Raw genomic sequence first — 14,229 nt, 5'->3', positions numbered from 1 at the left:
CCTCGTCTTCATCCTCATCCTCCTCCGCTGCCGCCGCCGATGCCGCGGGGAGCGCCGCCCCATCCTCGCTGACCCCGGCCACCACCTCTGCCCCGTCTCCCACCCCCGCCAGTCCGCCCCAGGAGCCCCGCCCCTCCTCCCCCTATCACGCCCACTTTGCCCGCGGCGCGCTGGTGACGGTGGGCGCCAGCGTGAGGCGCGTCGAGGAACTGGAGACGCGGGACTTCCTTGAGGCGGCGCGGGCGGCGGAGGACCTCATGCTGCACCCCAGTACCGTGGCAGCCATCACGCCCGCGCCGGGACGCCCCGCCGCCACCACCATCACCTTCACTTTCCCCTCCAGGAACACACAGGTGAGCCACACAGTGCATCCTAACGCACCACCACCACCTTTCCCTCACCATCACTTCATCACCATTCCCCTCACCACCACCACCACCTCTTTCTCACTATCACCTCACCTTCCCCTCACCACCATCTCACCATCACTTCATCACCATTCCCCTCACCACCACCACCACCTCTCTCACTATCACTTCACCTTCCCCTCACCACCACCTCACCATCACCTCATCACCTTTCCCCTCACTATCGCCTCACCTTCCCTCTCACCCTCTCTGCACCTCACTATACCCTCTTCTCCCCTCACCATCACCTTCCCTCGCAGAGACACACAGGTGGGCCACTCCACGCCCCCCCTCCCCCCTATGCCTTCCCCACTCCCCGACAAGCACCACTCCCCACGTGTGGTTCGCGTGGCAAGAAACATGGTCATCCCCTCTCCCCCTCCTCCCCATCCCTTCTCCCTCCCTCCCTCCTCCTCCTCCCACAAGCCGTCTTAGTGTTGTGTCCGAAAATAATCCCATCCCTTCTACCCCCCACCCCTCTTATGCTTCTGACCCACCACCCTGTCGCTACTGTTGACCCTGCTCTCTCTCTCTCTCTCTCTCTCTCTCTCTCTCTCTCTCTCTCTCTCTCTCTGGTGACCTTGGCAATTAGTAAGAAGGTATTCCCATATCAAACAACGGCTTCATTTATCTGTCTGTCTTGCATCACACACACACACACACACACACACACACACACACACACACACACACACACACACACACACACACAGGAGGTGAAGGTTCATACATAGGTTCTAGAGAGAGAGAGAGAGAGAGAGAGCCCTTAGAATCAACTGAACAATCGTGCATGAAAAAAACATAGCTAAACAGGAAAACTCTCTCTCTCTCTCTCTCTCTCTCTCTCTCTCTCTCTCTCTCTCTCTCTCTCTCTCTCTCTCTCTCTCTCTCTCTCTCTCTCTCTCTCTCTCTCTCTCTCTCTCTCTCTCTCTAAGTGTGTGAGGGTCAGAGGATAATGGGAAGTAACACAATACAGTGGCGATAACAATGAAGGGTTTGTGATAGTCTGCTTCCCCCTTCCCCCTCACCTTCCCCTCATCTTCCCTCACCTCCCCTCACCTCCCCTCACCTCCCCTCACCTCCCTTCTCCTCACCAACCCGGATTTCAATGCAGTATCTCCCCCTCTTCCCCGTCTCCATTCCTCCCCCTTCCTTCCTTCCCTTCCTTCCTCCTCTTCTCTTCTTCATTAGCTGTTTATTCTCACTCCTCTTCTTCTCCCCCTCCTCATTCTTCTTCTTCTTCTTCTTTTCTTCTTTTTCTTTCTTTTTCATTTTTTCTTCTTGTTCTTGTTCTTGTTCTTGTTTTTCTTCTTCTTCATCTTTTTCTTCTTCTTCTTCTTCTTCTTCTTCTTCTTCTTCTTCTTCTTCCTCCTTTTCATTTTCTTTTCTTCTTCTTTTCTTTTATTTTCCTCTATGTGTTTGTTTTGTGTGTTTATGTTTTCTTGTTCTCTCTCTCTCTCTCTCTCTCTCTCTCTCTCTCTCTCTCTCTCTCTCTCTCTCTCTCTCTCTCTCTCTTCCACTTCCTTCTTTTATTATTTGTCGTTCATCTTATTTTTTTTTTCTCGTCAATTATTCTTTCATCTTTTCCTTATTTATCATTTTTTTCATATTTCACTTCATATTTTCTTTTGTTTTCCTCCTCCTCCTCCTCCTCCTCCTCCTCCTCCTCCTCCTCCTCCTCCTCCTCCTCCTCCTCGGTGCCTCGTCCAATCATAGACTCTAGTGGTGCAAATATTTCAGCCAATCCCGATGCACCTTTGTCCTCTCTCTCTCTCTCTCTCTCTCTCTCTCTCTCTCTCTCTCTGATCATTTTTTGTCATAATTTTCATCGGTGGTAACAATTTTAATGGTGATGATGATGATGATGATGATGATGATGATGTGATGATGATGGTGATGATGATGATGATGATGATGGTTTCTTTACAAGGTCAGAAGGTACGAGTGTGTGTGTGTGTGTGTGTGTGTGTGTGTGTGTTTATGGAAGTGTGTATACTGCTCTTTTTGTCCTGCATGCACCACAGCACACACACACACACACACACACACACACACACACACACACACACACACACACGTCCCCAGTTTCCGGAATCCCCAATGACGCTAATTTATGTACGTTTTTGGGGAGGATGGTGGGAAGAGGAGGAGGAGGAGGAGGAGGAGTGCAGTGCCGTCCTACCCTCTCTCCTCCCTGTTACCCTTCCCTCTCTCCTCCTCCTCCTTCTCCTCCTCCTCCTCCTCCTCCTCCTCCTCCTCCTCCTCCTCCTCCTCCTCCTCCTCCTCCTCCATTCCCCAGAGCACGCGTCCAAACTCGCCTCTTACTCCCCAGCTGACAGTAGGTCCTCCCCCCACTCCCTCCCTCTGTCCCACCGCCCCCTCCCCGCCCCCCCAGGCCCTCGGGTACCTCGGAAGTGAGGCGCCCCAGGGGATGCCGAGGTGGGGCGCGGCGTCCTAGCGTGGCAAGGCGGGGAATTGATGACAGAAGGTGAGGTGGTGGTGGTGGTGGTGGTGGTGATGGTGGTGGTGATGGGGAGGAGGAGGGGGAGATGGTGAAGAGATGCATACACCACCATCGCCACTATTGACTCCTCCTCCTCCTCCTCCTCCTCCTCCTCCTCCTCCTCCTCCTCCTCCTCCTCCTCCTCCTCCTCCTCCTATCATCCCAAACAGACAGACAGACAGACAGACAGACAGAATGCAGACTGTTCAATGAATTCGGATTTCTATCCAACAAAAATTGATTAGAGAGAGAGAGAGAGAGAGAGAGAGATGCATGATAGCAACTACCACACCTCTCACCTCCCCATTCCCCTCCCCTCACCGTGCCTCTCCCTACCCCTCTCACTATCACTCTCACTTCTTCACTCTAAACACACTCACTTGACACCTCACCCCTTCACCCTCACCCTGCCTCACCCTGCCGCCCTCACACCGTCACCCTGCCACGCCCACACAGCTGGAGAGGCGCGGGCGTGCTGGAGTAGGCGAGAGAGAGAGAGAGAGAGAGTTGGTAAATGCCACAGAATAATCACATGCAGACATTATTTTCCTTTCACTCCTAATATACCTCACAAGATTTTTTTATTTATTTATATATTTGTTTGTTTATTCATTTTTTTCTTTTTTTTGTAATTATTTCTTATTTTTGTTTTTAGTTTCCCTTTTATCTTCGTTCTCTCCTTCTGAACATGACTTCTTCTCTCTTCGAAACTCAAACTTATCTCTCTCTCTCTCTCTCTCTCTCTCTCTCCAATTTTCTCACTTCTCTCCACTCGTCCTCCTATTTTTCTGCTTCGGTCTACCTATTCTTCTCTCTCTACTCCTGATCCCCACGTTCCTCCTCCTCCTCTTCTCCCATCCCTCCCCATTCCCCCTAACATTCCCCATCTCATTCCCTCACTCTGTCTTGTTTCTCTTTTTTTTTTATACCATGTGGGCTTTTCACGGGAACTTCTGGGCTAAAGGGGCACTTTTTGGGGTACTTCCTATCTCAAAGCCCACCCCCTTAGGAAACCATTGCCCTGAGTGAGGAAGCCCAACCTACACTCGGACAGTGGACAGGATTCGAACCCGTGCGCTTGGAGACCCCTCGAACACCAAAGCACGCATGGTTCCACTGTACCACACACATATTTATTTATTATTGTTATTATCAGATACAAAATTTTCGGTTCATTTTGTTTAAGAATTCGAAAAAATATATCAGTTGCGATTAGAAAACTACTCTTTAGATTACATGATTCTAAGTCATGGAAAGTCGGATAGAAAAGAACATTGATGTAGAAAGTTTACATCAACCAATAGTGTTTTTTTTTTTCTTTGCTTTTTTGGATTTCATTAAATGTGTAGGATGTTTTAATCCCTTCAGTACCAGGACGCGTTTCTATATTCATTCTACTTACTATTTGGTGATTTTATGCAGCTTCAGAAACTTATGGGTGGGATTAAAATCGTGAAGACTGTGGCCATTAACCGTCTGACCTCCATAGACCGTTTCTGATGTCAATAAAATGGTCTAATCACACTTCATATTCATTCTGCTTACTATTTGGTGATTTTATACAGCATCAGAAGCTTGTCGGGGCATTATAATCGTGAAGACTGTGGCCATTAATCGTATGACATCCATAGACCCTTTCTGATGTCAATAAAATTATCTAATCGTACATAAATCTCATGGGTAAAAATGTGTCCCAATATTGAAGAATTCAAGTTAGATATTATTACCTACTCACCGTTCCTGAAGACAAAAGAATACCAAATGATGAGGCGCGGTTCTCTAGAGTGTTTTTCCAATTAACAATGCAGAAATTTCATTAATCTGTCGCTGGAACCATAAAACACCCTTAAAAACCGTGTAGCTTCAACCAGAGCATTGAAAGTATAGTGGCGGTGCGTGTTTCTGAACAAGTAGAACGGGAACGTGTCGCCTTAGTGACTCAAGACCCGTGAGGCGAGGCAGGGACAGGTGGCAGGCAGGTGAGGGAGGGCGGGGCCAGCCAGACAGGTAGGGCAGGTTACCAAAACTCCGGTGTCTGTCTCTCTCTCTCTCTCTCTCTCTCTCTCTCTCTCTCTCTCTCTCTCTCTCTCTCTCTCTCTCTCTCTCTCTCTCTCAATCTTCCAATGTTATTGAGTTTTGTGTCTCTTTTCTTGTTTCCTCATCCTTGCATAATGTGTGTGTGTGTGTGTGTGTGTGTGTGTGTGTGTGTGTGTGTGTGTAGGTGCGTGCGTGTTAGCGTGCCGTGACTGAATGGACGCTGTTGCAGGTGTCGGTGGAGGCCGCGGTGGACCACCCGTTCTTCGTGTTCCACAGCGGGTGGTCGTCGTGCAGCCCGGAGCGCACCCAGCACAAGTACAACCTGAAGGTCCGCCGGCTGCAGGTCGGGGACGTGTGTGTCTCCCTCACCAAGAAGGTCCCTGGCGCCGAGCCTCTCTACCCGCCCCCGCCGCCGCCCGCCGCGCCCCAGGACACACCCACACCGCCAGCAGGGGAGCCCGCCCAGGTAACACCCACATCCTCAGATCCTTCCGCCCCGAAAGCTTCCACCCCGCCGCCCAAGCCCTCCACCCCGCCGCCCACCAAGACGTCAGCGGAGGAGGATGCGTCGCCACAATCAGGCAGCGGCGGCGCCTCTAGCAGCGTGTGGAGCCAGCCGGGCACGGCAGCGTCGAGGACCAGCTCCGGGCGGCAACATTCCAGCGACGAGGCGGCACAGCGTGAGGATAAAGACGGGGGCAGGAAACGGCGGTGGTCAGACCCTGGCCAGACCACGTGACGGCCCCGCCCCTGCCTCAAGCGCCTCGCGTGTCCCCGCTTGTCCCCTTAGTACTCGCAGCCGCTCCCTGGGCCTGCCCCATCACGGCAAGGCGTGCGTGCAGTATGGGGAGTCTGCCTGAGCTCGGTGAGGCTGTGTGGGGCGCAGCGGGATGTGCACAGTGGCGGGTCACTCCCACGCGAGGCTTTTGTTGCTGTTTCGCCGCGGCGTAAGTTTGGCGCCGCTGCAGAGTTGTTCACACCACACCTTTATTGTTACCTGAAGGAGTGAGGGCCGCGGGGCTGGCGGGCCACGGGTACCTGCTGCAGGTGTTCCGCGGCCCGGGGCGGCGCGACCCTTGGCGGCAGGATGTCCTCATGGTGCCCTGCGTCCCGCGGGCTGACCTGAGACAAGAAAGTGTCATGATAGTTTGTGTTTGTGTCCGAAAAGTCCAATTTGCAATACTTTTTTCCAGTGTTTAGTGTTGAATGCTGTGTTTTTGTTCTATCCATGAAATTTCTCTTATATTGTACTGGTTTCCATGTCTTTCATGATTATTGTGATATAAGACAGATTAATAAACGCAGAGAACAGCCATTAACGCAAACACTTATCAATGTGTCGCCGGTGAAACACGTCGTCGTCTTTCCCTTCTCCACCAGTGAAACACCCAAGCCAAAGCAACACTCGCCCTCGTCACCCGACGCCTTAGTACTGTACTCACTCACGCTGCCCGGACCAACGCCCTCCCTCCCTCCCTCCTTCCCTCCCTCGTGCACTCCCAGCCACCTTCCCTCCTTATAAAGCCACGGCAGGGAAAGACCCACGCAGCCTGTACACACAAACACGCCTCGACCTGCAGGACTAAAGAAACACGAAGACAGCGAGCGTCCCGAGCACCACACCAAACCACAACACAACACACCACACCACACCACACCACACCACACCACACCAAGCCACGCGGGACTCAATCTGGGACCTCCTTTGCACCATTGCCGACCATGTAACAGATTGAACCTCACAGACACCCACACTCCCCCACGCACGCAGCAGAATCAATCCCATCCAGCAATCCCTCCCCGTCCCGCCACCTTGCCTCGTGACTTCCAGGATTAGAAGGAAGGCAAACACGTAGATAAAAAGTTTTGTAAAGTAATCTAGCGCATACTTTTAAGGTAAGACTTTCCGAGACGCGATATTCGAAGTTCTTTTACGTGTAATTGTATGTCTTTTGTGGGAGGTTTGAGTTACGTCACCTGTGTGGTCACCTGTGGGTTTACCGTGCCTGCAGGTGTGTTGGGCAGGTGAGTTAATGGCTGTTCTCGTGGCGGCTTCGCGATGGTCTTTCCAAAACATGCTCGTGATAATGTAATGGCCGTAGTGTGGCTGTTGGTGTTGTGTGTGTTGTTGTTGTTGTTGTTGTTGTTGTTGTTTGTTGTCAGTGGTGGGGATCAATGCTACTCTCTCTCTCTCTCTCTCTCTCTCTCTCTCTCTCTCTCGCTCAATCATTGGTGCTCAGTATATTTATCTCGTTTTTCTCTTCTTTCATCACAAAATTTCCTGATAAGTCGTTTTTTTTTTTCCCTACCACTTTTTTTTTTTTTCGCTCTGCTCCAGAAACAACATGATATTCTGGCCTGGTGGATTGCAGTGGTGTGTGTTCTCCACCTTGCTGGCTGGCTGAGGGGGATCGCTGGCTGTGGAATCTAATCCTCCTCTTGCCCACTGTCGATCGTAAGGAGTGGATCAGTGGACTAAGAAAACAGATCATTGGATTTTATTTATTTATTTATTTTATTGTGTGTTAACGGAATCATGTTTAATTTCACTTTTTTATTTTTTTTTTTTTTTCTATTTTTAACACAATTTTTTTTCTTTATCGTTGTCGTTCGTATATTTCTGGAAGTTTTTTTTTTTTTTTTTCCTTTTTTATTTTTAGTATTTGCGAGTGTCAGGGTTATTCAGGACTTTGTCACACACACACACACACACACATACACAAACACATGCACGCGCGCGCCTTTACAAGTGCCTCCGAGGTCTTTCCTTCACCTGCTGCTGTGATTTCAAGTCTGAAGGTGCTACTCTTGCGGGTCTTGTTTCCTCCTCCTCCTCCTCCTCCTCCACCTCCTCCTCTTCCCTCCTTCCTTTCTTCCTTCTGGGATTGCGTTGCGTTCGGTTCTTTTCTATCTTGCTTTTCTTCCCCAATCTTCTTTTCTCACCCCGCGCGCCTTTCTCCTTGTCTTTGGTCCCTCGCGCGTCCAGTTCACCAGTACACTGTTTTCCTCGATTCCTCCCGGCGCTCACCCAGGGAGGCTCGGCAGTGTCACGGGTCACATTCTCACTGCGGCGATTATCTTGCATGGAAGTGTTAATTGTCTGGCGTTAGCGCATTACTCGTTTCTGGTAATGTGTTGTGTTATATCAGCGGGTGTTTGTGTCCTGCTCATTGTTAACCCCCGTTCAGTACTGACACGCACTTTTATCATGAATTTTTTGGGTATGATTAGAAGATTTTATTTGTGAGAAAGAGTCTCTGGAGGTCAAAAGATTAATGGCCAGAGTCTTCACTATTTTAATCCCCTACATAAGTTTTTGAAGCTGTATAGAATCAAATAGTAACCAGAATGGATATGAAAACGGGGCCTGGTACTGAAGGGGTTAAGCCAGTGTTGAGTGTGGCGGCAGAACAGACTTATCACTCTAATTGTTTCCTTCCACTCACTTCGTCTCTCCTCGCATCTTCCGGAAAAAGTGCCACAGTTTTCTAACCGGCGATGCTCTGCGGGGAATGCTTTGTGTGGTGACAGATTTTAAGACGCCAAGACACCGCGGCAGCTAAACCAAGGCAAGCCAAGCCAAGCCAAGCCAATACAGTCGTGTTATCTCGTCAAACATTCTGCCTCAGTAGTCTGCCGTGCCACTTAACACTTCACACTTATAATTGCCGGACCAACGCGATCCATGATTTCCTGACCACACTTGGGACATATTGTTTATTAACGAGAGCGTCGCGCCTTGCCTTTGCTCCCTGGCCACTCGTCACACTAATCTCCAGCGCCACGACCTCTTCCCGCCGCTATTCAGATAGACGCGAGCCTGTTGGGGTTTTCAAGTGCTTTTATGAGAGTTTAGCAAGGATCCTGCATCATCACTGGGAGAATAGACTCGCGGGAACCCGGCTAATGATCTCTGTGGCCTTTGCAATCAGTATCAGTGAGGGAATAGTATTTCTAATCGTCTTTGTATCACCGCTGACTTCTCTACTCCTGGACGTGGCCTAGAGGTGCTCGGCCCGTGTTTGCTGCAGTGTTTTCCCTCCCGTGTTGAGTCATCGCGTGTTTTGAAGGTTTTGAGTCCCATCTTAGCATCTCCCGTTCTTGGTCATCTGCTATTCTGCTTCTTCGTCGTTGTCAGAGGGTGCACTGGGCTGTAAGATGGCTAGGCTGTGGCGCGTGAGGCTTACAAGAATAGACTGTGTGGTGGTCAGATTGTAAGATAGCAAAACTCAAAGGCGGTCTGGGTGTGTAACGCTCAGACTGGAAGGTGGTCAGATTGCAAGGCTGTGGGAAGTGTGTTTGCTTCAGTGGAACAGCTTAACCACTTCATTCATTACTTTGAGTCTTATTTCCACCAGTATTTAACCCTGCTTACCTCCTTCCCTTCCTCTTTCTCCCCCGTCACCGTGTACCCTCATGCCCGCTGCCCACAAACTTCAGAGGCCCCTGCTGACGCCAGCCATTAACTGTCTTAGCGCTGCATTGTCTTATCGGGGTGCTTCAGATACGTGTAATTCAATGATCTTTTTTTTTTTTTCTCTCTCTCTGTCTTTTTTTGAACTCCCGTCCTATTTTTCCTCGTCCCACATTCCCCGCGCTTCTCCCTCTCGCCTCTCGCCCCTCGCCCCTCGCCCTCCTGCCTCCCTCGTGTTCCGCTCCGGTGTCCTTCTCGCCCCGCTGTCCCTCGAGCCCTCGCCGCCCTTCCGCCTCTCACAACTCTGCACCCTGCTGTGTCCTTCACCTCTGTTCCTCAAACTTTGTAAACTTGCATAGACTGTACGAACAGTTGACAGTGACGGACTGAGCTACAACGAAAGATACGTACACACACACACACACACACACACACACACACACACACACACACACACACACACACACACACAGCAGTGTCAGTACAGATCTCATTCGCTCATCTTGAAAGGACAAGCGATCCCTGAATACTTCCCGCGTCAGGACAAGTCTTCACAGTCCGCGTTACTCTGCTAGTCTTCGCGAAACAAATATTTTGAGTTTTTTCTAGGGAGGGATCGGGGCTGAACATTTTTTGTACGTATACATGTAGTTGGGCGACCTTTTTTGCAGGTTGGTGCTTAATAGTCTCAATATATTTTCCTATTTTTAGAGTATCGAGCTTGTTACTTTGGGCGTGTGTGTGTCACGCCACCACCACCGCGCACACCGCCGCTGCCTCGCTTGCCTCGACCTGCTGGCAGGGCAGGACAAGGCTCGGCTCTGAGGCACGCCCTTGTAGATAACCAAGCCCTTGACACGCAGAGAGTCTCGGCGTCTCGCTGGCGTGTGGGGTGCACGCGAGAGGCGAGGCTTGGTGGTGGAGGCCCTCACGTTTACTGGGAGAGGCGAGGCTGTCCTCTCGCCGCGGCCTCGCCTCGGCACGGCGTCAGGGTCACACGGCACCTGCACGCCCCGCCACGCCGCCACGCCTCGGGCTGAGCGTGGCGGCGGCGCGGTTGTCTCGACGCAAGATGATGTGCCTCCGGTATTCCCTAAGATGTCCGACTCTCGCGGCGGTGGTGCGTGTGTCGCGTGTGTCGCGTGGCAGGGCGCGTGCTGTCGGGCGTGGCTGCGTGGCGGTGTGGCACGCTGGCCTCAGCCACCAGTGACTGCCGGTGCCGCCGCCACGGTCACGACCGCCGCCTTGAAATCTTCTCTTCTCTCTCTTGTCTTCCCATACCTACACACCCACACTCACCGTCACCACGCCGCCACGCCCACCAGCGCGGGGAAAATCAACCTGGTAAGCACAACGTCCCTCTATTACGTACCTTACTCCCATGTCGGTGACGGGAACCAGAGAGCCACGCACGGCAGCCACGTACAAACTGCCACACTGGGGGCGTCCGTGGTGGCGTGGCGGGGCAGGGGAGTCGCCGCCGCCACGACCCTAAGACACGGAGATATTCAGGATGCCTTCTGTACATTGTTTTTACTGAGGAATTTTTTTATTTTGTGTTTTATATTGTATTGTATTGTATTGTATATATTGCAAGTGTATTACAAGTCAAGGCTGAGCGGGGACACCTGGCTCGCTGCGTGCCTCGATACACCTTGTTTATTAGTATCATTGTTATTATTATTATTATTATTATTATTATTATTATTAGAGGTTATGGTGCTGTATGTGTGTGTGTGTGTGTGTGTGTGTGTGTGTGTGTGTGTGTGTGTGTGTGTGTGTGTAAGTTTAAGTGTTTTCTTTCAAACTTTCTTATTGTTCTTTTTCCTCGTGTGTGTGTGTTTCACTGTTTGTGTGTGTGTGCGTGTGCGTGCGCGTTTTATAAGTGTACATATTACAGAATTTTTATCTTTTTTCCCTTTCCTGTTGTTTGTGTTTCCGCGCAAGTGAAGCGTATTAAGATTGTTGTATAGAGAGAGAGAGAGAGAGAGAGAGAGAGAGAGAGACTGTGTTTACTTGGTGCCGCGTGGCCGCTGTGGTGGGCAAAGGAACCAAGGAAGCAAGCAAGCAAGGAAATAACCAGGAAAAAAAACAACTAATAATAACTAGGATAACTCAACTAAATGTTTAATCTTTGGGAGGAGTGTCACAAAGGAGACAGTGAAGCGTAATACTAAACATTATATTTTACCAAACCGTGAATACTTGGCTTCATTTTTCGGGGCTACTCTCTCAAATGGCTATTTTCTCGTAATGTTAAGGCGATTCTTGGTGGTTCATTTCAACGACAATGTTACGTGACACTTCCATCGACCACTCGTTTGTCTGGTCACTGGAAGAGGGTTGTAAGTATGACCTCGTGTGTGACCTGACCTCACCTGACCCACTCACTACTCACCCACACTCCTGACCTCCTGCATACCTTTTACCACCGTCACCACCACCACCACCACCACCACCACCACTACTACATAACTTTCATCATTTTTACTTGTTTTTTTTATTTGCATTTTTAGTTATTTTATTTACTGTCTTATTGGTTCCTCCTCCTCCTCCTCCTCCTCCTCCTCCTCCTCCTCCTCCTCCTCCTCCTCCTCCTCCTCCTCACAATTATTCACGCCATTAATTTTGTCTTCTTGTTTACCTGTTCATATTTAATTCGATTTAAGGATTGGATAGACCTATTCAGTCTCTCTCTCTCTCTCTCTCTCTCTCTCTCTCTCTCTCTCTCTCTCTCTCTCTCTCTCTCTCTCTCTCTCTCTCTCTCTCAGAAATCCATTAACAACTGATGACGTAATGCTTTGGTTGTCGCTGACTGGATGATGAGAGAGAGAGAGAGAGAGAGAGAGACATTTACGTCGTTCTTCATTTAAGCCTATTACAAGTCTCTCTCTCTCTCTCTCTCTCTCTCTCTCTCTCTCTCTCTCTCTCAGACATTTTTTTGTGTATATTTTCATTAAGTGCTTTAGAATTCCATCATCGTCATCATCATCAGAAACAGTGGTAGTGGTGAGGGTGGTGGTGGTGATGATGGTGGTGGTGGTGGTGATGGTGGTTGTGGTTGTGACGAGTGTGGTTGAATTGTGTGGTTAGGACATATTCTCTCTCTCTCTCTCTCTCTCTCTCTCTCTCTCTCTCTCTCTCTCTCTCTCTCTCTCTCTCTCTCTCTCAAGGTCATAGGTTATTTTTTAAGGTTTAAGGTTTGTTCCCCTAAATGGTCCCTTCCCCTTTTCCCCTCTCCTTCCCTTCCCCTTCCCCTTCCTTCCCCATCCCCTTTCCTTCCCTTCCCCTCCCCTACCCCTTCCTTCCCCTCCTCCCTTCCCCCCTTTCCTATGTTTGAGGCTACCGACCCCACCCTTCTACCTCTATTATGAGTCTACCCCTCTTTCCCCTCACTTCCCTCCCCTTTCCCCTTACCGTTTTCCCCTCCCCTCCCCTTATTGAGGCTGCAATTCCCCTTTACTCCGTTTTCTGAGGCTATATCCCCATCTCCCGTTTTCTTTTCGATTTGTCTAGTTGTATTTTGAGGCTAACTGTTTTTATTTTGTATCTTTTTTTAATGGTATATCGTCATGTTTTCCTTTCTCTCTCTCTCTCTCTCTCTCTCTCTCTCTCTCTCTCTCTCTCTCTCTCTCTCTCTCTCTCTCTCTCTCTCTCTCTCCACTTTTCATGTTAAATTCGCACCACTCCTTTTCAAAATTAACTCTTTTTTTTCTCTCATTTCTCTCGTTGTGTCCTTCCCATTTCGCGCCACTCCTCTCTCTCTCTCTCTCTCTCTCTCTCTCTCTCTCTCTCTCTCTCTCTCTCTCTCTCTCTCTCTCTCTCTCTTTATATCCTCCATTTTAGCGCCACACCCTCTCCCTCTTCCCCTCCTTAGCTCCTCTCCCTTCTTTTTCTCTCCTCCTCTCTCCCCACCCCCTTGAGACAAACACCCCCAACCTCATTATTTTATTCTTTCCATTTTAGTGCTGCACCTTCTCCCCAGTTTACTCTCCCTCTCCCCCCAACACTGTTTTGAGTAATTTCCCTCCCCATCAGTCTTTCTATATTTCTCATTTTGGTTTTAGCTTCCCTATACTTCTTTCTCTCTCCTCTCGTTTTTTATCCTCATTTTTTTGGTATTTATCTCTTAGTTTTGAGGTTCTTCCCATTCTCTTCTTTCCCGACCCATATCTTAGCTTCCCCTTCCCCCTCCGAGGCTACTCCCTTCCTTCCCGTTGCTAGAACTCATCCCACAACTTGTTATATCTTCCTCATTTTGAAACTACAACAACACCCACCTCTTATCGCCCTTGGTTTTGAGGCTAACTACTCCTCCTCCTCCTCCTCCTCCTCCTCCTCCTCCTAATCTTACGTCTTCCCTATTTTGAAACCACCCACACCTCATCTTCCCCTCCCAACATTTTGAGGCTAATCCCTTTTTCATCACCCTCCTCCCCCAATGTTATGTCCACAGTACCCTCCTCCCCCACCACCCCCACCCTGAGGCTACCCACACCCCCTCCCCTCCACTCCCCTCCCCCCCTGGTAGGCTGCTCCGGAAGGCTTCCTACGTTTTGTGTACATTTCGGTGGAGATCTGCCAAAGGTCAAGATTTTAGGCTATCTTCGTATTTCTTAAGGTTTTCAATATTGTCAGAAGCTTTTTTGTACATACTATGTATGGTGAATAAATGTATGTATACCTTGACTCCTTGGGTTTCATTGGCCTGGTGTCAGTGTGTTGTATGTATGAAATATAGAGTGTATAGTGTGGTATGTTGATGATGATGATGATGATGAGGAGGAGGAGGAGGGAGAAAAGAGTAGTATAGTCTCAAAATCATGGATGGTAAGAGGTGAGATTTGTGTTTCATTGTCTGGTCGTCA

General features: G+C 49.7%; 1 protein-coding gene and 1 long non-coding RNA gene across 2 annotated transcripts in view; both read left to right on the top strand.

Annotated features, from left to right (window-relative positions):
• LOC123502911 (basic proline-rich protein-like) overlaps positions 1 to 6,260 on the top strand; it is a 58,426-nt gene extending 52,166 nt beyond the window's left edge. The window contains 3 exon segments of the mRNA XM_045252198.1: positions 1 to 39; positions 42 to 353; positions 5,177 to 6,260. The exon segment at positions 1 to 39 is cut by the window's left edge and continues 896 nt beyond it. Of these exon segments, the coding sequence (XP_045108133.1) occupies positions 1 to 39; positions 42 to 353; positions 5,177 to 5,686 (861 nt within the window). The 3' untranslated portion in view covers positions 5,687 to 6,260.
• LOC123502913 overlaps positions 1 to 11,444 on the top strand; it is a 19,864-nt gene extending 8,420 nt beyond the window's left edge. Inside the window, exon 2 of the long non-coding RNA XR_006674267.1 lies at positions 11,335 to 11,444. This is a non-coding gene — a long non-coding RNA (uncharacterized LOC123502913). The remainder of the gene's footprint in view (positions 1 to 11,334) is intronic.
• The last annotated feature ends 2,785 nt before the right edge of the window (positions 11,445 to 14,229 follow it).

This window comes from Portunus trituberculatus, chromosome 12 (assembly GCF_017591435.1).
Source record: "Portunus trituberculatus isolate SZX2019 chromosome 12, ASM1759143v1, whole genome shotgun sequence".
NCBI classification, from domain to species: Eukaryota; Metazoa; Arthropoda; class Malacostraca; order Decapoda; family Portunidae; genus Portunus; species Portunus trituberculatus.
Note: the sequence above shows the minus strand (reverse complement) of the source record. Positions and strands in the feature narration are given on the sequence as shown.